The 26,229-nt window shown below is 40.4% G+C and overlaps 1 protein-coding gene across 3 annotated transcripts in view; it reads left to right on the forward strand.

The window, feature by feature from the left end:
• The first annotated feature begins 10,569 nt into the window (after positions 1–10,569).
• zmp:0000000755 (phosphofurin acidic cluster sorting protein 2) overlaps positions 10,570–26,229 on the forward strand; it is a 54,485-nt gene continuing 38,825 nt past the window's right edge. For 2 of the 3 annotated variants that reach the window (XM_051959780.1, XM_022191243.2), the window contains exon 1: positions 10,571–10,908. In XM_051959780.1, coding sequence (XP_051815740.1) covers positions 10,697–10,908 — 212 coding nt within the window. In that variant the 5' untranslated portion in view covers positions 10,571–10,696. Of the gene's footprint in view, positions 10,909–26,229 lie in introns of all 3 variants that reach the window. The other variant, XM_051959779.1, reaches the window with a different exon arrangement.

Below are 26,229 nucleotides of genomic sequence, written 5' to 3' on the forward strand. Positions count from 1 at the left end.
CTGCAAACTGGCTCATATGGGGATCATCACTTCTTCTATGTAGCTTGAAGCCAAAACCAGGCAATATGATGTATTTTTGTAACCTTTTTACCTCATTGTCACATCTCTATACGTCCTTTGCTTAGAAATAATGCATCGGCAGGTTTCCATGTGGTAACATCAAAAATGTCATTGAAATTTTTTGTGATTTATTTTGTACAGTTGAGATGCTGTCACTGGTAACAAAATGAAAGACGCACAAGAGAAACAAATTGTTTACATTTTTCCTGAGTAAGTGGTTATCTTTACATGAATAAACTCTGTCTGTCATCACTGAAAGATTTCTACTGGACTGAAACTGATGTTGAATCAGCTTTGACAGCTTGTGTTTTGTATTGTCCTCTGTCCTTGGATGGGCATGATAAACTTTTTGCAGTAGGGACACACACAGACAGCACTCTCCACATCAATACTGTTGCATTATTTGCATGTCTGACGATGGGAGCTGCTGACGCTGTTGCAGGCATAGCCTCCTATAGCATTACAATTCAAAGATGTCATTTCGGGACTTGTTTCAAGTCTTGCTTCTCGTTAGGTGACTTCAGGGAACGCTGTGATAGACAGATACCTTTTCGATTTCATGGTGAAAGCTAGACGAACTTTGGGTTGTCTGATTGCAGTGAAGTTCAAAGGATTGGGGTAGAGCAATCAAACATACCCCGAGGCTGCCATTTTAGATATCTGGGTTAATAGTGGAAAAACATGTGCAAGCAAACCAGCTACCAATTCCAAAGCACGGAATAATCAGCTAAGCTTAAAAGGAGTCATTAGGAAGTGTTTTCTCTGTGAGGACCTTGTCGTCGAGCGGGGAGCTTCCCCCCTGTGCCTCTTTTTACTCTGGGAAATCTAAATGCAAAATGATTTCTTTCAACAAAGGTTCCCATCTGAACGCATTAGGGAGAAGGGAGGAAGCTGGCAGGTGCATTTCCTGCTTCTAGTTAAATGGGAATTTTAATGACAGCAAAACATTTCCCCAAACGTTGGCTGTTGTCCAGAGCTGTCTTTTGTTAGGCTACCTGGCTGCGCAGTGAGACCCCTTCGACCCTCACATGAGATGCTGGAGGTCTGTAGGAGTCCTGCAGGGTTTTTGTCCGTCCCGCTTGCCTCTGCCAATGACATTGATGCAAATGGATCTCATAGCTCAGTTTTTCTCATCGTTTGAGGCTGCATTGTCCAGAATGGCAACACAATGAGTGTCGGGGGAATCTGCTTGTACATTCTTCAAAGATCAATGGAGCCACACTGGTAACCACTGAATGGAAAAAAATATGAATGCGCTTTATGCAGAGTTCATGTACTGCGAGATCGAGATGAGATTCAAAGCGGGCACATGATGTCTCTCCTGATTTGCATACTGTATGATCTAATAGGATTTCAACAACTCATTCCATCACTTTTTCATTTCCCTTGGCTGTCTGTCTTCCTTTATCCTCTCCTGCCATTCTCCACTAACTGTGTTTCTTCACTATATTGCTGTGTATGTCTACAAAGAAGAAAATAGAAGGGTGATTTCATTTGGCTCAAAATGCTAATGCGCTCTGGGTAAAGAGAGTTTCCACAAACAAGCAGCAAAAAAACATGTTGGCTGGATTGAATGGGAATGTCTGTCATTCATGTGCAAATACACGTTAAATATACTAAGTTCTTTGTATCCTCTATTCGCGGGTGCATTCTTGCCATGCTTTCTTTGTGATAAGATGAAGGGCTTGTGTTGAAGAATCTTATTTCTCTCATAACCTCCAAATGGGATTTTCATTTCAGTGGAAGGTGGAGAAATGAAGTTTTGAGTCCATCCCATTCTCTTTGGGTGGCAGTTTACATAACTGTCTTTTTGTGACAGTACAAAGGTACGTTTTGTAAATTTAATGACATGTGCCACCTTTTAAAGCATGTACCTAAAAACCCTGCATATGCTTTGTCACCCTATTCTGCACCCATTCAGTCCCTGATCCCTGGTCATTATTATGTCAACCCTAAAAACAAATCTTTGGATAACAAAGTGAAATATTTAGAAGTTATTTCTTATTAAATGAATCCTTGTATACCTCAAAAGGCTTACATGTAACTCTACACTTTTGCTTCCTTCAAAATACGAAGATCTATGAAGTTCACGCCTCTCTCTCCATGCATCCCTCCTGTTCTACACATCAGCTCCTCCACGATTTTGCTCAAACTAAAAGCAGATTCTGAAACTGACTCTGCAGAAGAATAAGAATACAGAAAGCCCCACGTTGAAAGTTGAGAGAGGATTGTCTCCTAACTGAAGGTCCATTAAACTCCAGAAGTCTGAATCCTTATTTCCATGATTTGTCTTCTGGCAAACAAAAAGCACCATACTGACATGCTATCATGGTTAAAAAAACCTTGATTTTCCTTACCAACCTTTGAAAACATTTTGAAAAGTGGTAGATGGTTTTCAAAATATAATGTAATATTGAAAAAGCAGACATTCAACTACATGACCTGAACTTTTATGTACATTTTCACAGTGAAAGTTAAACTGCATTGACTGGTCAAGGATCCATTTCCTCACATACAATTTTTTTCTTCCTTTTATTAGAGGCAAGATTTAAATTAAATTCAAACAGGATTATGTGGTATTGAAAGGAGTGAGCTTTGTAACTTGAGTTAGAGCTCCTGTGAAAGAGCAAATTTATACCTCACTGTCGACAGATCTAACTTAGATTTCAAACTCTAATCACATACTTGTTCCGTCGGTTTCAGTTTTACCTCCCTTACAGTGCTTTGCTCACACTGAGTCACTAACACAGCCGAAAGCACACAAAAAATGAATGATAATGCCTGCGATAAATCAGAATTCGGGAAATAGTACATCGATTATGTCTTAACGAAGGATATAATCCATGACAAATAATATCTTTAATGCGCTAGGCTTGCAAAACCTTAATTAGATCAGCAGCTTATCTGCAGCCCTTAGTGTTCTGAAGTGTGATTAGTAGTGAGAGGTGTACATAGAGCGCTTATGTGGGTGAAGGAGATGTGCCTCAGATTGATCTGCTGTACTGTATCAGAGCATGTGGCAATCTTTCCAGCAGATTACAAATAGACGGGATCTTTAAATTGTGTCTGACTGCTCACCAGAGACCAATCACTGGGAGCTGGGACTGGAGCAGGATGTAATATGTGTGTGAAATGAGAAACATCACAGTAAAGCTGTGCACAGTTTCCCTGATGAATGAGACCCCCCCTTTAAACTCATGTTAAATGGGTTGGCTTTGATAGACCAGAAAGTTAACCCTTTTCTTTCGCTGCAGCTTGAGGGATCCCCCTAACGCTCAGCGCTCCAGTGAAGGCTGACACAGATAGCAACATCAGTACAGATAGCAGGAGAATGTGCACATTGGTACTGTTTTGTTTCGAGTCAAATCTGAACAAAATGCTATTGAAATATGCATGGGTTTAATTCAAGTGGAAAATCTGAAAACGTCTTCATCTGTCTCTTTTAATCTGGTCCACTTAACGTCTTCATGATCATAAAGTATGAAGTGAGTAGGAAGGCAGATGTTGACTCTACCTCCAGAGGCACACACTCAAATGGATGCTCGGTGCTGCAGGTATCATATGGCTCTCATGCACCGTGTTGTGCTGCAAATACGCTCCTCGGGGGGTCAGCATATGGTTGCCAATAATTTCTTCTGTGCCTCTCAAGTGGCCCTAAGCACTCATTAATGTCTCTATATGGTCCAAATTTTGCTGCGTGTAGGCTCCTACCTGTGGACACACTGGCATATTCTTCCTGCCAGAACAATGGCTGCATTATCAGATTTGATTCATTGGTGCCGTGTGTGTTGCCAAATTGCAGTAAAAATTTATCTCCTACTTCATTCAGCGGCGGAGAAAGAAATATCTGGTGGCACTCACAGTTCTTGGAGAGAGGTACAAAGTTTTCCACTGGTCATACTGTTCATCACACTCACTTTGCCAAGTTTTCACAAAAAGACCTGATGCCCTTGAAGTTCTATATTTAAACTCAAACATGCGTGACTGCAGTCTGTGCAGCGTGTCAGCAAAGTTTTTTTTTTTAGTTTTTTTAAGCCTGTAATCAAAGGCTTTTTCATTAAAAATGCCTGACTTTGATGGTGCGTAGGTGGCACGCAAACAATGTCACAAGCATAAAACAATAGCTCTCATCTAAAAATAAGGATCTGCTTGGAAACCATGTTGACTTTTGGAATTATGAACGGTGTGCGGTTTTCAGTCAAACATCGGTGAAACAATAAGATAGTGTTACCTAACAGATAATGCATTGTTCGTCGCCTATATGCTAACATTAGAGAGATGCATTGTCTCGTTCACTCTCCTGCCATCGTCAAAGACAACCAGCTAGTCCTAATGGCAGGAAATGCCCTGGAACCTCTGCAAAACATCCGTAGTCACAATCTCCTCTTTCCTCCATACCTTTGATGTTAGGATGTGAGCAATTTCTTTGATTTTGTGGGAGGATGCCTGCCACTGAGCAGGTGTTAAATGACAACCCGATGGTTGGGTATTTTATTGTCTTCTCTGGGATTCAATAAAGGTGGAAGGCTTATAAAGCATCAGACTGTTGTGATGTGGAAGCATCAATGGTGTCACAGTGTCACAATATATGCACCCACCCACTCATTCGTATAGGAGGAGGAGGTTCAGTCAGGGGGGAAGAGCGACCAAGAGAGGAAAAGACAGGAGGGGAGGATAACAGAAAGAGGGGGGGGGGGGAGAGAGAGAGAGAGAGAGAGAGAGAGAGTTGATGTTTTAATATCTCACCAAAAATGCAGACAGTGTGCCATCTATTGGATGAATTACAATGTGCAACCATAGTGTTTAACATCCTGCATTTAGTTGTAGCACCCTTTTCAAACACTAGGTGGCAATGCACTCCAAAACTTCACTAAATAAGTCCTTCATACTGTATAGTTGCATCTCAACCTTACTTAGTTTAGTTGTAAGCATCAGAACGCAGCATACAGTGGATATTTGTGGATACTGAATGATGAGACGGTTTTTATGTTTTTATAGCCAGTGTTCTTGGTGCGCAACTAAAGGTTAGTAATTCTGCCCCTTTAAGGATTCTTTCATTCAAACTGAACAGATTATCTGACATCTAGGTTTCCTTACTTTTTGTTTTATGTAAAGCACACTGAGTTTTTCTTGAAAAACGTTGAGTTTTTCAACTAAACATGCCTTATTTATTTACCATTAGAACTGTTTTATAGAATAGAATAGAATAGAATAGAATAGAATAGAATAGAATAGAATAGAATAGAATAGAATAGAAACACTTTATTAATCCCAAGGGGAAATTCTGTTGTTGCAGTGTCAAGCAGAAAGAGTAAAATGATCACCACTGCAATATAAAAATATAAAAAATAATATAAAATATGCTAAAATACAAAATGCACAATAACTTGTAAAATGTACTATGAATAAAAAATGTACTAAGTTGAAAAATGAATTCAAATTAACCAGGGATTTCCTTGAGATTAAAATTTCTTTTTCAACAGAGACGTGGACAAGAAGGCACACTATTATAATGTGGCCAAATATTATAAAATACAGCATGACAGTAATTAATATAGGACAAAGGTGAAAAACATTAAATCAGGGACTAAAAATACAGAAAACATTCAATTTAGGGATGACATTTACACCTATCTGTTAGTCAAACCTTTGACCTCTTCCAAGTAGGAGGCGATACCATTAAGCTGTAGTGTTTTCTGAAAGTTATTCCAGGACTAAACAGGACACCGAGATTAGAGTAAATCATGGGCACCCTATAAAACAGCAATTTAAATCAGTAAAAACTGTAACAGCTGGTGGTAAGAGATAGAAAATGGCACAAGTAACAGTTTAGCCAGTGGTGCTTTGCATATAAAAACACAACAGTGCCACTGTCGCCTTAGTTTTAATGAACATCAAGAAACCAGATCATAAAGTCCTACACAGTGATGTGTTGTGGACATTGAGTAGGACATAAAATGTGGAAAGTGGCAGAGAAGAGTAGAGGTGGCAGCATATATAGAAATATAATCCCCCATAGTCTTAAACATTCGATAAGAAAGTGACCCACAGAATGGTACATTTTGAAATTGAATTGTTTTCAGCATCACTAAAGAGTGCTATCACTGCTACACTCTGGAAGAATAAATGCTGTCAGGTGTGCATAGTTGCCTAGCAATGATTAAAGGTTAGTTTTCTTACACTCACAGTATGCTTTGCACTCGAAACAATGCATCCCATGAGATTGCAACAGACAGAAAAAGAAGAAGCTCTGTCAGTATGTACTTCATTTTTGTGTCTGTATTTGCGGTGGTGACTGACAATGGTTTACTGTTCTACTGAAAACTGAAACACTATGTATGAAAAGTCTATGAAGCAAAGGTGAGTCTACCAGCAATGATGACTTGACAGAAGGGGAAGGTCTGATCTCACCAAAATGATGCATTGCTATTAAAACAGGTTGCCGATTATTTCAAAATACAGAAAGACTTGACGAAATCAGGGAGGGTTTTTTTTTCCTGGTCAGTGTAAACAGGCTGTCACACTTGTTACCCAATGCTCCTGAGCATGTCAAGTCAAGTCAGCTTCATCTGAGTCCTTAGTCACAGTTACAGTCAATGGATTTCACAACACCTGAATTAGGTGAACAATAACTGACTCAAGTATCACATACCAGGTGTCACTGCGTAATCACAGACACATGTTGAATGATACACAGTTATTGTAAAAAGCAGGTCCCACCCATTGGAAAGTTTTCTTTAAGAGTTTTTACATTAACGGATATACGAATTGACAGTGCTGCAGTAAATAGTTAGTGGTAGCAACTTAAACACACACAAGGTCTCAGTATTTTTGTAGTGTATATGTACTGTACCAACCAGGATTTCATTTCTTTTTTTTCTTTAATTTTTTTTTTATTTGGAAATGTACATGCACATAATGACAAGATGCTTACAATACGCATTTCCACTTTTTTTTAATAGTGAAACAAGGAACATCCCTTCCCCCAAAGAAAAAAAACAACACAAAACAAAAAAAACAAAAAAAAAAACATAGGACACATGAGTCCATGTATAAGGGTTGGCATAGCAGGGATAACAATAACAAAGCATTTTCAGGTGAGGATACACTATTTCATTTCTATGATTTACAGTGTACAGTGAAAAGATATAAGGCACTTAAAGTGATGATACAAGCAGGCATGCAAACTGGAAAAAGAGCTCCAGCAGAACTAGGTGCAGGGAGGGCAGCCATCTGCCTCGACTAGATGGGGTGAGGGTAAAGGAGAGAGAGAGAAGGATAGTGGGGACAAACAGACAGCAAGCAGATGAAACTCATGCAGCTCCAGAACCAAATGACCTTGGAGCATAAAACAAAGTTAATATTTTACTATTCTATTGTGGAACTGAACCATAAAGAGCTTCGTGAACAAAAAGCTCTGTTTTGTATTTCACTGGAAGCCAATGCAAATGAGTCAGAACTGGAGTGGTGTGCTGTACTTTCCGGCAGCTGCATTCTGAACTCACTGAAGTTGGGAGATGTTGGACTGTATCAATCCTCACATGGAGTTGGATGACTTATTTCAAATCCTTTAAAGATAAAATGAGCTTCAGTTTGGCAATGATTCTGAAATGGTGAAAAAAAAAAAACTGCACAATGCTTCACAATTTGTAGGAGGATTCCATGAAAACATTTTTTACCACATTGTCCACATTTGGGAAGAGACAAGCACATACCTAACACTGTTAGCAGAGCTGGGTAGACGAAATATAACTACCTCACTTTTATGAAATTTCAAGGAAAATTTTCACTATCCAACATTGCGTGTTATTCAGACAGCTAAAGCAACTCATCACTACTCAAGCACAGTAAGGTGTAACTGGCAGGTAAACATGGTGTGTCATCTCCATCCCAGTGATAAGTGATTCTGGTTTTTAAAAATGTAACCAAAGGGCAAGATGTCTAGAGAAAATAAGAAGGGTTCGAAGATAAAACCCTGTGGGATGCCACTTTTAAAAGGGAATGAAAGAAGATAAATGGTTGCCTGTTCTAACTGACATGTTTCTACCTTTCCAGTCAGAGGAAAACCATTTAAATTTTGTACCCTGGAGTCCAACTTCACACTCACAGGTGTCTTAAAAGAATGTCTTTGTCAGAGTGTCTAGTGCTGCACTGAGATCAAGCAGAACTAGCATGGCATGAGAACCAGAATGAGAAATTTTGAACCTTTCACAGAACAGATTGTACTACAGAAAGTTCTAATATCAGGTTGGAATTTGAATGGCAAATGGTCTGTATTTATATAGTGCTTTTACTATACCTGCGAGATACCAAAGGCGCTTTACATTATACGTCACATTCACCCATTCACACACTGATGGCGGAAGCTGCCATGCAAGGCGTTAACCACGACTCATCAGGAGCAATTAGGGGTTTGGTGTCTTGCTCAGGGACACCTGGACACGACCTCTCCGGGCCAAGGATCGAACCGGTAACCCTCCAGTTGCAAGACAGCCACTCTACCCACTTAGCAATGCCGGATGGCGGAGTTGGGTCTTGCATGCCTTTGACTGAAATAATTTAAAAACAACAGTTTCCACATATTGACTGATCACAATTTGTACAATTACTTACTGTGGTATTTATAAGGGTATGTACGTTTCTATACCAACTTACATGAGTCTCAGCAAGCATTTACAATTTACTGTGGAAAATGATATATTTATGAGAAATCTAAGGGAAATGCCAACAAGAGTGTGTGTAAAGGTTTGGGCATCCCTCTGTAATTTGTATATTTTGTTAATTTTGGAAGTGAGAAGACGTAAATACAACCTCTTCAGCACATTAAAAATGAGCCTTTCTTAAAATGTTAATGTTGCTTTTATTTTCAGGAGGTTGGACACCCTCACCCATCCTTTGGCAGACATCACAGTTTACATGTTTACATTTGAAGAAAGGGTCTATTTTATGTCTGCATGTACCAGAGGTTGTATTTACTTTTTGACTTCAAAAATTAAATATGCCATTTACTCAGTCAACTCACGTCACCATGATTTATGTAGCTGATTTAAAATAATCAATGTGGAGTCAAAGTTCTTTCCAAATGAGACAAAAGATTAATCTTAAAAATTTACCTAGCAAGTTTAAATATTGAGGCTAAGACTTTGACAATATTATTCAATAAATAGATTTACCTGCCTAATTTGAATTTGAATGGTAATACAATACAATACATCCATCCATTCTCTATACACCGCTTTATCCTCACTAGGGTCGCGGGGGGTGCTGGAGCCTCTCCCAGCTGACTCGGGCAAAAGCAGGGAACACCCTGGACAGGTCGCCAGTCTGTCACAGGGCTACATATACAGACAAACAATCACACTCACACCTACGGCCAATTTAGAGTAATCAATTAACCTCAGCATATTTTTGGACTGTGGAAGGAAGCCAGAGTGCCTGGAGAAAACCCACGCATGCACAAGGAGAACATGAAAATTCCATGCAGAAAGATCCCAGGCCGGGATTTGAACCGGGGAGCTTCTTGCTGCAAGGTGAAAGTGCTAACCACTTATTCCACTGTGCAGCCCCAATACAATACATTACAAGGCAATACAATACAATACAATACAATGCAGTTAATACTCTGCATTGTAAGATATAACTGTTATACAGATTTATCAGAATAATGTAAATAGCAAGTTTAAGACCCCAACCTGTCCAGGGTGAACCCTGTCTTCACCCTTAGTCCACTGGAATAGATTCCAGACCCCAACTGCAATCCTACAGAGGATAGAGCAGTCTATAGAAAATGTAGACAATATTGTTAAGACTGTATGACATAATTTAACAAATGAAGTTAAGATCCTGAGTGTTACATATTATGAAATGGACCTAAGATCCTAAAATATTGTTTTAATTGTAAGTTTGCATGACTTACTTAAATATTAAGGATAACACGCTATAATATACCTCACTAATTTAAACACTAGAGTTAAGACATTACAGTATATTTATTATATATATTTACCTCACCAATTTAAATATTCAGGTTAAGGCACTACAATGTTTTTAATCATATATACATATTTACCTCACTACTTTAAATATATATTTCACTAATTTAAATATTAACTTTAAAACCCTACACTGTTTTATTGAACATTTTTACCTCCCTAATTTAATTATTTAAGGTTAAGATCCTACAGTGTTTTCATTCGATATATTTACCTGACTAAATACTACAGTTAAGACTCTACAATATTTTTATTATATATATTTACCTCAGTAATTTAAATATTGTGGTTGAGACCCCACAGTATTTTATTAGATATATGTGCATGACTATTTACATGTCTACGTATTAAAAAAAATATTTATTTATTTTTTACTGAATAGTTTTCTTGTCATATGTGAATGCTGAATCCCTCCAGATGAACGCATAGAACGAGAGCAGCGTTATGTTTTGAGTCGTCCCACCCTCGCAGCGGGGACGTGCTGCCCCCTATCAGCAGCCACAGGCCCCGCCCCGCCTATCAGCATCTCCAGTCGGTGTAGAGGAGCTGGGAGTCTGGAGGAACAGGAGCAGGCAGCAGAGAGTTCAGCGGCTCCCGCGTTCGTCCGACACTTAGCTAGAGCTGCTCCCCAGGCAGTGGTGGTGATGATGGCGGCGGCTGTAGAGAGAGGAGGCGTCCGGGCCGCTTTCCTGAACCCGAGCAGCGGTGGCGGTGGTGGACCGGCACCGACAACGCTCCCGACCGGAGCGTTAGCCGGGGCTGTGGTCCTGGGCTCGGTCTCCGGCAGCATGCCTGTACCCATGAACCTCTTTGCGACCTGGGAGATAGACCGATCATCCCCAAGCTGCGTTCCAAGGTAATGTTAACAGTGTTGTATTAGCGTAAAATACCACAAACCACAGTGTTTGCAAATCACCATGTCGTTTAATAAATGCTGGGCTAACGTTTGATCAGCAACGCCCTCGCTGGCTGTAGCGTTGGGCTGGAGGGACGAGCAGCCACACATTTCCAAAACACTGCTGGATTGGCTAACTGGCGAGCTAACTAGCAAGGTGGCTAATGCTAAAGCTACATAGCAAATAGCATTAGTGTTCGAGTTCCTCTAATGTTTTGTGCTAAATGCATTTTGCTAATTTCTTCTTTTTCCAAATGAACTTGCTCTCCGCTAAAAATGAGAAATTACCCAGTTGACATAATTAGGTTAGACATGGTTTTCAAGTCTGTAATAGTGTTGTTAACAGTTGTTGTATTCAGTTTTATTTCGACCGTTATGATAACTAGCTAACAAAAGTTGAGCTTACCAGTTTATCAGTCAGACGGGTTGCTGCTGTTTATCGTCTGCGTTGTTGCTGCGCCGTTCAAGCTTTGCAGCTATTTCTTGTCCATGTAGGCCTTTGCTTGATCAGATTTACGGAATGCATGCCACCCAATAGCAACATAACTATCTATAAATACAGTGACACGGATGCCGGTCGTCTCTTAAGTCGCAGACATCCTTTACATCCTTAAGCAACACTATGTGTCATGAGCTGTCTGGGCAAACGGGCAGCTCAGCAGCTGGCTGGCCGTGTGAAATCCACATAATTTCCGCCTTTATGTAGCGTGGGTTGTTTTATACTTACATCCAGACATCCCATTCTAGCTCAGTGTTGACTCTGTGGTCTCAGAAGACTATCACAAACACAACTACTCATCCTGTTGACAAAGCAGCTGGTGAAAGGAGAGAGCAAACAGTTGTGATTGTCACTTATGTCTGTGCTAATTTACTTGCAGGCATCCACATTGTGCTAATGTTATTGTGACATCTTTTAATGTGGAAATGCAGCAGTAACATTCAGCAAAAACTCTGCATTAGTATTCATCTTCAGTGAGCAGGCATTGCTGCCACCTGACCAGAAACCTCTCGGGAGCTGTGGGCACATTAATCAGCTTTGACCTAGATCTGCTCCACTCAATGGGAGAGAAGTGGGCTTGCAAGGGGAGGGTTTCCTCCACAGTCGGTGTGTGTGTGTGTGTGTGTGTGTGTGTGTGTGTGTGTGTGTGTGTGTGTGTGTGTGTGTGTGTGTGTGTTTGTTTGCCTGCTGTCCCTTTAATGCCTGCATGAGTATGTAAGTGTGAATGGAATCATCGCATGTGGAAAACATGGATAATTTATGGTCACGCTGATCTTTCAAATCCCCGATTGAACATTGTTCTGTTCTGGCTTCGATAGCTCAGATGATTTGAAGCCAACTGGAATGAGACTGAATATAGTCTTTGAAGTAACAGCCCTGCTTTGTAATTGGACAGATCACTATCCTTTTTAGTGTAGCCCCGTTTCTGAAAATCTGATTTGCATTATTTTTTTTTGTATTTCAGCTCTCGAAATGCAATTAGAATTTATGTCTTTAATCCCACATGCTTTACAGCAAATGCTATACAATCATGTACGTTTCAGTGATTTAATGCCAAAGGTTTTAGAGCTTTTTTTCTGGGTTAAAATCGATTAGCTTCACACACAGGAACTATAAATGTCGTTTTCTACCATAAGACTTGAACAACAGGCTTCACGTAGCTCAATCTATTAAGTTTTAAGACTGGCGAGCGCACAAAAGCGGGGGACATGTCTGTGCTTTTATAGAGCGTGTCATACATGCTGCATTGATTTCCCATGTATCTGCCTCTACACTGTGGTCGCTCTCTCCACTAGATGACATACAAGGTGTTGTATTAAAGATGAATCTAGGTACGGATGATCATGGATTATTAATGAGGCATACAGTAAAGATTTACCAGTCATTGTTCAGCATTAGACTGTAGTAGCTGCTTTCTTACAAATGTATGGGATATTATGTTGGATCTGATATGCAGTGCAGTAGAAGTTAGGGTTCATAACGATTTACGACACTCTAGTCAGAAAAATCAGATAGTAATTACTGTTAGACATGGTTGCTTGGAGGTACATCTCTCACAGTGTTTTGCAGAGTAATTTGCCATGCCTATTTCTGCCTTATGTGTTTCTAGGCCGCTTATCCGAGCTTGGTGTGAAAAGTCCTGCATGTAGCCCAACCCAGGGCCTGTTTCAGGGATTCTGCCTTGGCATTCTTTCAGGGGCTGGGCCATTTTACGTTCAGCTGTTTGCTCCTCCACTGGCCTTTAAGCGAATGTGGGTGTCCAGCTTGGTGGCACAGTTTCAAATGATTGCATAGAGCTGTTACCAATTGACTATTTTTTATTGTGGCGCTCCAAAACATCACATGCAGCTGTTGTTTGTTAATAATTACAAGATGGTAAAGAATCCCAATCCCCGCAGCTCTACTGAAAGCTATGCTTAGGGGAAGATGTTTTATTCACAATGGAAAACATGTAGTCAGCTTTTGTAGACCCTGTTAGCATGGATTTGTGGCTCCTGACAGTTTTGCTGTCAAGCCACAAAATTATGTCTTGAAGAGTTATGACAAAAACCTTTTTTTATATTTCTTTTTATGTACACTGGATCAAGCTAAATTCATGTAAATATTTGTCGGATCTCTTATTTGGACAAAGAGCCTTGTACTCGCTATCCAGTGCTCGCTATATTTAAATGCAGTTTTATTGCTATGCATGATGCATTATTTGACTGGTTCTTCCACCTGCCAGACGAGTGTTGTGGCAGCTCCATCCTTAGCAGGCCTGTTGGAACAGTTGGACAAGCATTGTTTTGATTCCAGCACTGCCATGCCTGCCAGTCTGCCACCCTCCAATGCTTCAAATACCATGTGGTATTGGTGTCGCAGCTTATTTCTTATAAGCTGGTGTTTTTTCCCTTGTTTTCTAAAGTAGCACAAAACCTCTGGAGGGGCCACTGAGAACAGAGGAAATCTACCTGGCTTTTGCCCTGTTCTCTGCTCAAAAAAGTAGCTGACCAATGCTTGGTATTGTTGCTGACTAACCAAAGCAAGCTGAGGCATAAAGCGCACCAGAAGACTCCAGAAGTCTTTGCAAATACTGCTTACAGGACTCAATAAGGAAAAGATAAAAGATGCTGTATGAATATAATTAACACAACACAGGGATGCTCATTAATGTGGTTGCTTTTACTCTAGCATCAAAAACTTCTGTACCTGCAATTTAAACCTTTACATAAACCAAGGCAGGTTTATATTAGAAGAAATAATTCAGAGAAGTAGATTTTGACAGTAAAGATGGTGTTAAAAATGCTTTTTATGGATATTTTGAGTTTTGTGACTCACTGTTTAGGTACAATTGCTTCATTTTCTCAGGTATTACTTCCTGCGTTTGACAAATGTGTGGAAATAATGATATACAGCAAAACTGGTGAGATTTAATGACTTTGCAGTATATACTGGGTCCTTAGCAGTCTGCTCAGGAACCCGACTGGCTTGCCTATATCTGTGACAAGGCAGGCATGTGTTGATGGAACGATGTGGTATTTACAGGAATGACACTAATGCAGAGGTCAGGACGGTGCTATGTTTATCTTCTAACAATAAAGAATGTGCAGCTGGATGAGAGGCTTGGCTTTGTACCAAGTTCAATGATTCATTACAACTTGGGGTCAAGAGTTGGGACCTTTGCCCTCATCGCTAACACGATGGGAGCAACCAAGCAATTTGGTCACGTTTGCCATACAAGTTCAGCAGGCTTTGTTGAGTCCAAAAATGAGTTTACAGGCTTTCAAAATCAACATTGTCTTACGGCATTTTCAGTCCATGATATTTTTTGCTCCAAAGAATAAGTCTTTTTAGGTTTCCCTATCTGGGTTCAGAAAGGTGAATGTATTTTAAAGGTGTGCTCTCAAGCTACAAAAAAAAAATCTTTGCTCTTTCCCTCTGACGTTTATCTCTGGTGAGCAGAGCATCTTTCTTTCGGGCTGTTTCAGTCATTCTCTAGTGAGTGGCAGGGCCTTATCTTGACAGTAATTGAGTGTACTTTGCAGACTCTGGGCAGATGTTTGTTTCTTCTGCCCCAATTCTGTATAGTATATCAAACTGATGTGTGTTTTGTATGTCAGCAAATATAGAAGATAAACATAAACAAGATTAGACTGGGGCGACATTATTGTGTCTTCTTTGTTCTAGGTCAGTGGAGATGAAGTCATCAGCTGGTTTTTGCATGCCCCTGTTGCTGTGATGCATATGCCATTTATTGTAAAGGGTGAGCTGTTGGTGTGCCATCTCCAGCATCATCCATGGCCTTAATCTCTTTGAGTTAATTTCATTTTTGTATATGTTCATTGTCTAAGCTAAGATTAAGCCATTAAATCAGGATGTAAATAAAGGAGGGCTGTCTGTCAGATAATATGAGCTTAATTTACCCTTTCACCTCCTCAATAGCCCCTTCATCTCAAGGCATGGATATTGTTTCTCGTAGTCGGGGAGCTGCAGTAATCTGATTTCATAACAGGAAAAGAGGAGCTGGTAATCTGATGCTGCACACAGACACTGTCTGCTTAATCCTCTGCTTCCTTTTGGAATCATAAACAAGGTCCCATCAGCCATCTCCAGTGCCCTTCAGGATTGTGACACAGCACTGCATGTCCGTCTGCGTCATGTTTACAGTCTTTGTCTGGCAACAGAATTGAGGAGTCATGTAGTATTTACAGGTACAGAACTGGCAACTGCTGCAATGTCAAGGTCAAACAGGTGCTCAGTCTTCAAGACATTGACAGTTTGATATATTTCTCTCTTGTTTTACTTGATGGTACATTTTTATATTAAGCTCCAGTTACAACATTTGGTTAGGACTAAGGAAGAGATCAGTACTATTTCAAAATGAGAATGCCCCTATGCTGATAATTTAATTTCAAGAGATAACATCTCACTACCAGACAGCTATACACTGTTAGCTGCACCCAGAATTTTTACAATTGCATGTTATCTGTAAAATGTTCTTTATTAGAGTCGGCGTAGAGAAATGGAGGATGTGTGTGCTTGGTCTGTGATGTTTAGCTGAGTCATATGTGTCGAAGTCGTTTCAGCATGAACATGCAAGGTTTGCCTGCAGAAGACATCCTAATGAGATGATAATTGTTAATCACTTCACCTCATCAGTTGTTTTAATGTTGTGACTGATTTGTATATTTGGTATTGGTAATTTTCACAACTAATGTAGTTCCCTTTTGTCTTGTAGTGTCCTCAAATATGATTGCGTCTTTTCTTGGCTCCATGCTCCGCCATGCTGTTCACACACTTTGCTAACAGTAGACCAATCAGCACCTTCACTCCGCTCCTTTTCATGCTTACTCCCACTGCCTGAAATGTGTCAAAATTCTCTTGGTTTCCTTCCCTGCTTTCCTGAAGGAGGAGGAATTTCCTTGGGAAACATTTCACATTCCTGGCAACTGGAGAGCTGCTGGTGCAGCTGAAGCGAGGCTGCCTCCGTCTGCTTTCGGCCCCCTTCTGCACTCTGTTGTTGACTAACAACCTGCTGTGTGGATGGGGGCCCGAATTAAAGCTGTTGATTGCCCGTCCTGTTGAAAAGTTTTGCTGAACTGGGCCCGAGCTCTGCAGTGAACAAGCATGTGCTGAATGCTCATGTTGAATTTCTCACAAAGGGAAGAATGGTTTGTTTCCCCCTGCCTGGACCTCAGAATGGGAGAAAAGCCAGATTCTTGTGTGGGCGTATACTGGGGTCTCAGTTAGTGAAGAGATCCAACTTCCTGAGCCAGCAAGTGAGGCGAGGAAACTGTCCTCTGATACAGGGAGGATCCTGTCAAAATAAGCACATCGGGGACAATGTCCCTTAACTCGTATTTTCTCTCTTGTTCTTGCTCTGTTTATTTCCCACCTCTCCCATTCAGGCATTTCCTGAGCTGTGTGTGCCAGCAGCAGCACAGAGACCATTATTTCAGATACAAAACACCTATGATGTGGATGAATGAGATCACATGACGGACAATTTGAAAACACGAAGCGTCGTCATCACGGCAGTCAGAGATCCAGCGTTGCATTCTGGTAGAGTCTGCTCTTGTAAACGATCACAGATAGGCTATGTGTAGTTTTGTTTATCCTATTTGAAGTCTTTTTACCCCCGACAGCTGCCAGCTATATTCATAGAATATTTTTCTAATCTCACTGCTGCTCATAAACCTAATTGACATGTTGCCCTTTTCTCTGCTAAATAATATCCCCAGAAATGATTCAACATCTTTATCTTTGCTCTCTGGTTAAGGACATAGTAGTCCCTAGAGTGTCAACTCTCAAAGAGCCTCGAGCTAGATGCCCTGCCCACTTGTCTAATCACAGATTAAACAGTCTGAACTGTCTGGAGTCCTGTTTCTGTCCGTGTGTCTTTGCTCAATTGACTCCATGCTCAAAATTTTGCCACTCTCTTATTTTCTTTGCGGAAACTTCAAGATTTTGATTGCTTCATGGAGAGAAATTAGGTTTGATTCCAGTCTGAAATTAAATCAAGCAAACATGTCCATTGGAAAAAACAAACATTTGGTCTAGAACAAGGCTTGGCTGGCAATGACTACGATTCATTTTGCTGCTTTAAATGTGTTTCATCCAGCTGTGCTGCAAAGCATTGCACAAAGGATCTTTAGATAATTCAGTGTGGTGCTCTTCTTTAAAATTAAATAGAAAAGGCTGTTCTAACTTCTCTCATCTGCATTTCACAGACTGCATCAGTTATTCTTTAGAAACTTACAAATGATCTTCCTCTCCTGCTGACCTGAATAAGGAATCATGACTCCATTAATTCCAGCGTTGGTGTTTCTCTTCAGATGAAAGCTGCCCATCTCTACAGTAGCCATTTTCAAATTTTATTTTTTAGCATCCTTGTTCTTTGACTGCATACAGTGTCAGCCTAATGAGCCTCACCTCTCCGTTTTCACTCACCTTGGCATCACTGATGTTGAAATTACGACTGCACGGATGCAGAGAAAATCGAGATCAGTGTACAAAATCTCTGGAGGAGCTGGAGCCTGGATGCACTCAGTCCATTAGTCATTTGGACATATTAATCCAGTGGGGGTGAACAGGGAGGAGTAGTCAGCAAGTGCTTTCATACAGCAGTTGTTCATTTCAAGTACCATGGCCAAAACTGCACCGGTTGTTTTCTCAGCACTGTTACATACCATAACAATAGACACACATGACAGTGCATTACTTGTTTATTAAGCCTCATATATATATATTTTTAAATCTGTTCAGGAAATAAATCTAAATGATATTTGCTGATGCTGACCATTGCACATTTATTGATTGCATAGTCCCCAGTTGACAGTGAACCTACCATTTTTCTTTCTGGAAGTGTTGTCTACATTGCAGAAAATAGTTTTGAGTCAGAGTGCAGTTTTGGAAAGCCTGTTTGTCAGCTGAAGTCCATCTAGTATCATTGGCAGTGACAACACACAACCTTGCTTCCTGAAGCAGTATTTTTCTGTAGATTTGATCCATCAGAGCCCCATATAATGCGCATTTACCTCTTGACCAGAACTAAGTATAGATATGAAGCATCAGTAGAACCTTAATAGAAGCAGTACTTTTTGTTTACAGGGAGCTGAGGACATTTCTAAAATCTCTGATTACTCATGAGATCAAACCGATAGGATTGTGGTGGTTGAGTTAAAGGGCAGATTTGATCTTGTGTACAGCTTAACAGTAGCACCATATGTCACAATGAAAACGGTATATTACAGCAGAAAATTTCAGTAATGGAAAGGGAAGCACTGCATGATTATGGCCAAAATGACAGTCCCAGTTATTTTGAATAAACCTGAATAAACGGAGCAAGGCTTTTATTTCCATTCTGGGAACACATCACTTCTAATTTGCAACTTTTGCATCAAAATGATAGTTAAAATAAAATAATTTCTCATCCAAATTCAGAGGACCTCCTGGAGGCAAATATGAGCTCAGTTGTACCCTAAACGTCTCAGTTGTGATGTACAGTAGACGCTAGCTTGGCGGCTGTGCACAGTGAACCTCTCAGGTGGGTGACCAAAAAGTTACTGTGAAAAAAAAAAGTCAGATTTACTCAAGTTGAGATCAAGTGATTTTATCTACATCTGTTCTCTATGAGCAGTGCCCACATTTTAAATGTTAACTTTGCAGTCTATCATGTTCGTTTAAACGTGGGATGCCAAAATCATGATTAATATTCAGTTAACTGTGCAGCCCAATGAGAGAGGATTAAGTATGTAGCTTTTGCTGACTATTACATTTCTGTCAGTAAATACATTTAAAGTAGATTTTGGCCAAGTGCCTGGAAAATTGATTCTGCTTATTTATATCCATATTGAAGCTGACTTAACATTGTCTCAAGTCTGCAAGGTGGTAGATCATGAAACTGAAATAGAAGCCTGCGATTTACAGTATTTCGTGCAAACTGGAATTGGACCCGTTCTGACTTGCCAGGAGCTACAGATGTTCAGATGTGTCAATGCTCACAGGGGTCAATGCAGAGGTCTGGCAGACTTTCCTCGTCTTCCCTTTCATTGCATTTCCATCCTTTCACTATCCAGCCCATTCAACATCTTTTTTTTCCCTCTTCTGTGATTTTTTTTGCAAAGGCTTACATAAGCTTTGTAAGCTATAAATACAAGACTCCAACATACTCTGTATGTTTTAATTTATTCATGCTGTTTTGCACTCCCAGATATTTCTTTGCAAGTAGAGCTTCACAATACAGGGTAAATGATTATCACTGCTGTTCAGCTCAGTATAGCTCTTTTTCACAGTAAACATTTTAACTTGTTACAGCAGGGAAAGTGCAGGTGTCTTAATTATGGCTGCATACCACTTAGGGGAAGTTTGCATTTGTGCTGGTTCACTGTCATGACTGAAGAGGAATGCTGTTGGAGCTGATTTCCCTACAGAATCATATGTATGCACAGTATGCATCATAATTATTCATCCTGCAGTTTCTGCCAGCAAAGCAGCTGTTGTGCTTTTGTTTTTTAATGACAGGAAACTCCCCTCACCTTACCAGTGAAAACATGAGGTTTTGTTCAGTGTTTGGTTTCTGTGACTGTGTTTGAATTTCCCTGGTCAGTAGGATAGACAAAGGGACTGTTTTATATGAGGCTTTGCTCTTGAGCTTTTGATCCTACTGTCAGACTCCAAGCAAAGGAACATTCCCGTCAGGCTGCCCATCCACCTTAATAGGATTTTAAAGTTCAGTTATAACATTGTCAAAGGTCATGACACTCACAGGATTCACCTGTGTCTATTGAACTAGTTACTGTAGACTCATTGCCAAGTCATTGTGTACAGCAAGCAGGAACTTGAAGACCTAGCTTTATTAAGAGAATGTAGGTTACAGCAACTACACCAATAATTTCACAGTTTTCCAGATGCTAGAAAGGTACTGTATGTCTTGTTATCCCAGTTATGATGTGCTAAAGTTGATGTGGTCAAGGTATTCTGCTTTAGCGCTGATATTGCCTGTAAACATGCCATGTCTGGTTTGATCGTGTCTTGCGTATCCACTACAAACATCGGCCTGCTGACCTCATCAGTTTGTGGTCAGGGCAGAGACAAAAGAGCTGTTTACCACTGCAGAAAGAGCAACAAAGGATGACAGCCATGCACTGAGTTCCTGAAAACTACTGTCAGATCACTGAGGTGTGAATACAACACCGAGTTGTGTTTTTAATTGGTATTACACTGGGCGAAGATTTGAATGAGAAGCTAAAGTGGTCTGACGGACCTCAGTGGGAGCTTGTGCAGCTGAAAGCATTTGTTTAAAGAGGACAGATCATGCTGAACTATGATAGAGGCCTTTTGTTTGCTGACTCACAAATCTCATCACTGGCTTGTGTTAACATGTGTGCCGTAAGTTTGAGACTGTTTTGTTAATTTCCTGCCAGTAGAACTGGGAGAAGCTCTTTTTCAGTCTGTGCTTGGCGTGATGATAAAATATAGAAACAGGTTTGTCTTATTCTTGCATTTCGAGTTGCCACTGAACAGCAGACATAACAATTTTTGTTTTACCTCCAACAAGGCTTTTACCCTTTGCCCCATATTTGAGATAGGAAACAGACGCAACTTGCTACCCTTCATTATCAGAGAGGAGTCGACCAAACCACCCACATAACAAGAACGCACCGGTCAAACCTCTAATTCACACTTCACAGATAGAAATCTTTTTTGAGATGAGTATTTGAGGGAAAGCTCTGGCTTACAGCACCAAACGGAAATAAATTCTGGCACTGAGCTGTAATGCACCAGGCCCGTGTAAAATTAAATGAAATGTGCTGGTAATCCCAACAACAGTCAGATTCTACCACAGCTCTGGGACTTCACAAAAACCCTATTACAGAGTATTATGGCCGTTATGAGCACAGCTATTACGTCCCCACGCATTCTCGGAAACAACCGGTTTATCTCCTCCCCGATCTACTTTTCTTTTCATAACATGTCTCTCAGGCTGGTTTCATACCTGAGTGATGACACCTGTCTTACCTACCCCGTTGTTTCCAATTGCCCCATTGCAGCTATTCTAAGAGTGCATCTTAGCAGTGTCCTAGCACAGACATGTGTTGATTGCAGGATAATAAATATAGGTAAGACAATGTATCTTTATCACCAGTTAAAATGACCTTTTCTTCAGCTTCTTGTAAAATGATTTCTCCTCTTGTACATTTCCTTTACAGTCTAGGTTACTGTGCCCCCATTGTGTTTCATGATGAGAGATCGAATGTAATTGTAAAACACACACTGAAGCTGATCATAGGTTTTGAATCTGTGTGTTTGCTTGTGTTCCTTCTGGCTGTGTGGGTTTTCTTGGGCACTTGTGTTTCCTCCAGCAGTCCAAAGATATACTAGATTGACAGGGATGTTGTTCATTTTGCCAAAATGGCTAAATGGCTGTTGGAGCAAACTAAGAATACAGATGGAGAGTGGAGAAATTGGAGATTTTCCAATAAAAAAAGAAAAAAAAAATCCTCCCACCCTGTTGATTATGCTGCAGGACAAGTTTGAGATGTTTTCTTAGCTGTTTGAAATTTTTACTACCATAAAAACTATTTTTACTCATGTTAATACAGGGTGAGTAATACTCTGTGCATACAGTGCTTTAGTGTTTGATATTGAAAAGATTTAGGGCCTGTGTCTGCATAGGATTGTAGGGACTCTGTTTAGCTTAATCAACTCACTTCGGGTTAAGCTTAAGCTCCCATCTCATTACAAAATATTTTGTATAGTGTTTTGATTAATGCGTGCACACCATCTGTTATTTTGCATTATGAGAATTAAAGTCTGATGTGAATTTTTTATTGTTACAACAATAGAAGATTAAAGGATATATTTGTCATTTCTGTCTCAGTGCTGACCTTTGACTTCAGCAATGCGCTGACATCAAAAGGTCTGGAAAGAATGAAAACACATTATACCTCCTCTAGAGGTCATGGCTATAGCATTTAAACCTCTGTGGTGCTTCACAAGGTATCCTGTGAAGAGTCCCGTTCACATTTTGTTGCCTTTAATCTTTGTTGTCTTTTGCTGGTGTCGTTATTCAGTTTTGTGTCACTCATACACCGAAAAAAAAAATCACAGAAATCAGGTTTCACCAAATTAACGGTTTCCTCTTGATCTCTTTGTTTACCCTGGTCACAGCCTCTTCCTGCTCTTTCACTGTGACCATGAGAAGATTTCATTCAGGGAATTAAAGCCCAACCAGCATATGGCCATCTGGCACACACAACTAGATATTTGGGGGCTAAAATAGCTTTTGCATGCAAGCCTAAGTGCAGGCTAAGCTCCTATGGCACATCCTACAGTGTTGAACTTGTTAAAACTGATCCATTCAGTGTTTAGGATTAGTGTTCATCACCTCATATAAATTGGACCCAGAAATTAATTTAGCTACTTCCAAATTCTTCTCCGCACTTCCACTGTGTTCCTGATCAGTTTTATTTTATTATTACATATTTACGTAGGTGCTGGGGTATGGATTCAAGAATCTAGGACTTTGTTTTGTGGTTTTTCTCTTTGTTTCCTTTTTTTATTGAAAAGCTACAAACAAAAGAAAACTTCAGTGTTTTGCTGCCTGAATAAATTTCAGTAGTTCCGTAGGCTATTTCTCACCATTCATAGGCTTGTCCTTGTTTTTGTTGTAAGTGAATGAAATATTCAGAAGAAGCAGCTTTTAGACTCGTGTACCCTTTATTGGGGCTGAATTATGCAACTAGACATGAACAAATAATAGCGTTATCAAAGAACAAAGTGCTATGGTTTCCTTTAGCAAGGGCCGTGACTGCATAGAAAAGCATTTTTTGTCAGTCTCCCCACCCCCAATTCAAGCCAGTTCCATACACAGCTTCCTGAAGAATTTCATGTAGAGCATTATGCTCAAGCATGCTTTATTAAAGGAATGTCACTGCATTCACATCTCAAGCAGAAGATGCGAGAAGTAGCGCACTGAAAGCACTAAAAGCATTACTTGAAGTATGTTTTTTTTCTCTAGCTTGGAAGCCCCCCAGCACATACCAAACATAGACAGTCCCTTTTTCATTCAGCACTGTTACATCACTCATCCTCCATCCACCACTTCCTCCTGCTTTGTGCCTCTGACAATTGCTGTGCAGTGATCCGAGGGCATGGAACTGGCAAAACATCAACTAGAATGCTGACCAGGGGAAAAGAATTACAAAAGTGTGTTTTTGTTTAGGCAGCATAATGTTAAATTCAGAGGGTTTACTGGCCTCTCTTTCAATGCCGGCTGCATTTGTTTGTAATCTACGAGGACCCATGTCCATATTTACACGATGAACTTTTTGATGGATGGCCCTGTTTTTGTTGGGATGCATTTTGCTGGAGCATAGATGACTGCGGAAAATCCGAACAGTGCAACTGCTACTGATGTTTCAGTACTTCCAGCTGAGTCAAACACGCTTTGGTGTAACACCAAAAAGCTGACAACATCCACTCTGTGCAAGCACCATATCTTAACATAGGGCTTTTTCCATTCTTGGAGCTTTTGCCATGGCTGCTGTAGCTGCTCTCTCTTTGTAGGCTCTTAAACTTAAGAGTGTTTCTGTCACCAGGTTATTTGAGATGCTGCTATCACAGAAATGTCCAGAAATAGCACAGTGATAGTAGCCCCATGTACTCTTACGTGGCAGCACATCTTGGACGAATGGCTTTGAAAGATGTTGATGTAAACAGAACAAACTCCGGCTCAGGCTAGAAACGCTCTTCATTGATGTGATATCTGTGTAATGGTTGATGTATTTTTAACAGAGTAAGCTGAGTAGTTCCTATACAGTTTTCAACAGGGACGTATCATTGTGGAAACAGTAAATGCATATGGCTCTACAAGACTTCCATCTTACAATATGGAGAAAGTTCTGTAGGGGATTTGCCTTTTTTTGTTCTGACTTTTTCATGACTTTTCAAAAATATCACATCAACAGAAAGAAACGTTAAAGGTCTCAGTGTTCCTGCCTTCGTAGTAAGTGATTATTCCCTCAGACGCTTCCAGTCACATCATCTGATGCCGAGGCTCAGGACTTGGGGCTTTCAGATTCTGGGTTTACATTTTTTAAATATCTTTTGATGTCAGTGTAAAATAAACTGTGTGCGCTGTCACAGAGGCAGTCTCCAGACAGACGTATCATTTTACCAAAGAGCCAAACTCAAAGCACCGAGTGACTGAAGCTTGGTTCCTGGCCAAAAGTCTTCTTTGAGACCTGACTCCAGAGGAACCTTTGTGAGGCCCTGTGTGTGTGTGTGTGTGTGTGTGTGTGTGTGTGTGTGTGTGTGTGTGTGTGTGTGTGTGTGTGTGTGTGTGTGTGTGTGTGTGTGTGTGTGTGTGTGTGTGTGTGTGTGTGTGTGTGTGTGTGTGTGTGTGTGTGTGTGTGTGTGTGTGTGTGTGTGTGTGTGTGTGTGTGTGTGTGTGTGTCAAAGAAGGCCAGCCCGACTCAGGGGAGGGTGAGGTCAGAAAAGGGGTAACAAAAAGGATTATTTGCCGTGCAGAATATGCGTGTCCCTGACTTCCACCCCGCTGTCCACCTTTAATCCACCTCCCGCAATTGATTTGGTTTCCTCTGATGTTCCAGCTTCGCTTTGATACAGGTGGGCCAAGCTATTCAGCCTGCTCTGTGAGGGAAAAGATAGGTTTGACTGAGACATCATTTCATGACTGTTTCTTTATTTAGTTGTAGAAAGACTGGTTTGTCTTATCTAAAAAAAACTTTTAAAACGTGTACTCAAGTGAAAATGTAAAGCTGTTGTTACTTTTCCTTCTTTCTCTGTTTTTATTATTTAAGAGAAAATAGATGAATCAGAATCACTTTATTCATTCAGTCGAATGAAGGATGAAGCAGCTAAGATAAGATAATAAATAACCCTCATATAACCCACAATCACAGGATTCTTATCTGAAACCAAATATTTGACCTCAGCTGTTTGAGTGCATTGCCTGATAAGTAGCTTTGTTTGACCAGCGCAGATAAATGTGACAGGATTTGTTCATGAGCCACAGACAGACCATCTTTCATAACACAGCGAATTAAACAGTAGCTGTCATTCCCTTTCCATCAAAGAATGAATGTAAAGATGATGTTTAAGATTCAGCTTTTTATGACAGCACAAACCTGCTCCCTGTCTTAAAAATAACTGGAAGTTTTGATGTTGTCTGTATAGTTTTGCATTTTAAAAAAATCTGCATGCTTCAAGTGCCTTGGTAAGCCCAGATTAAATTATTTTTTTAAGAAAGGGTAAGAATTAAGTTGTAATAATAATGATGTTGCCTGTCTGAACGCTTTTTTTCTCCCTACTTGACGCAACAGGAAGCATGCGCCACCTCCATAGTTATGATTTCCTTAGTAACGCCGGTATGTCTCTGGAAGCGGTGTGTTTAATCTGCAAGGTGGAGTTGCTCTTGTAATCTAATGGCCTTGCTTTACTTCAGAGGCGAAAAAGGTCAACAGTTAGTGATGGTGCAGCGTGTGACCTGGACACACTAATGGGCTTAGATGGAGCAGCACTACTCCTGCTGCTGGGAGTGATGCCATATAGAGTAAACCTATTAGCCGTGCAGCGCTCAGACACCTACTGGGCGCTCACCATCAGAGCAGTCAATAACTGTTGCTTTTGACATATTACACAGTTCCTTTATATGCCCATTTCGGTAATAGGAGATGTCATCTGGAAAAAGATTTGCTGTTCACTTTAATTAGCTGGTGAGAGGACATGATTCTGACTACCGCATTGCCTTGGGGCTGTCTTGGCCTCTACACATGGCA

The sequence above is a fragment of the Acanthochromis polyacanthus genome, chromosome 15 (genome assembly GCF_021347895.1).
Source record: "Acanthochromis polyacanthus isolate Apoly-LR-REF ecotype Palm Island chromosome 15, KAUST_Apoly_ChrSc, whole genome shotgun sequence".
Taxonomy (NCBI): Eukaryota; Metazoa; Chordata; class Actinopteri; family Pomacentridae; genus Acanthochromis; species Acanthochromis polyacanthus.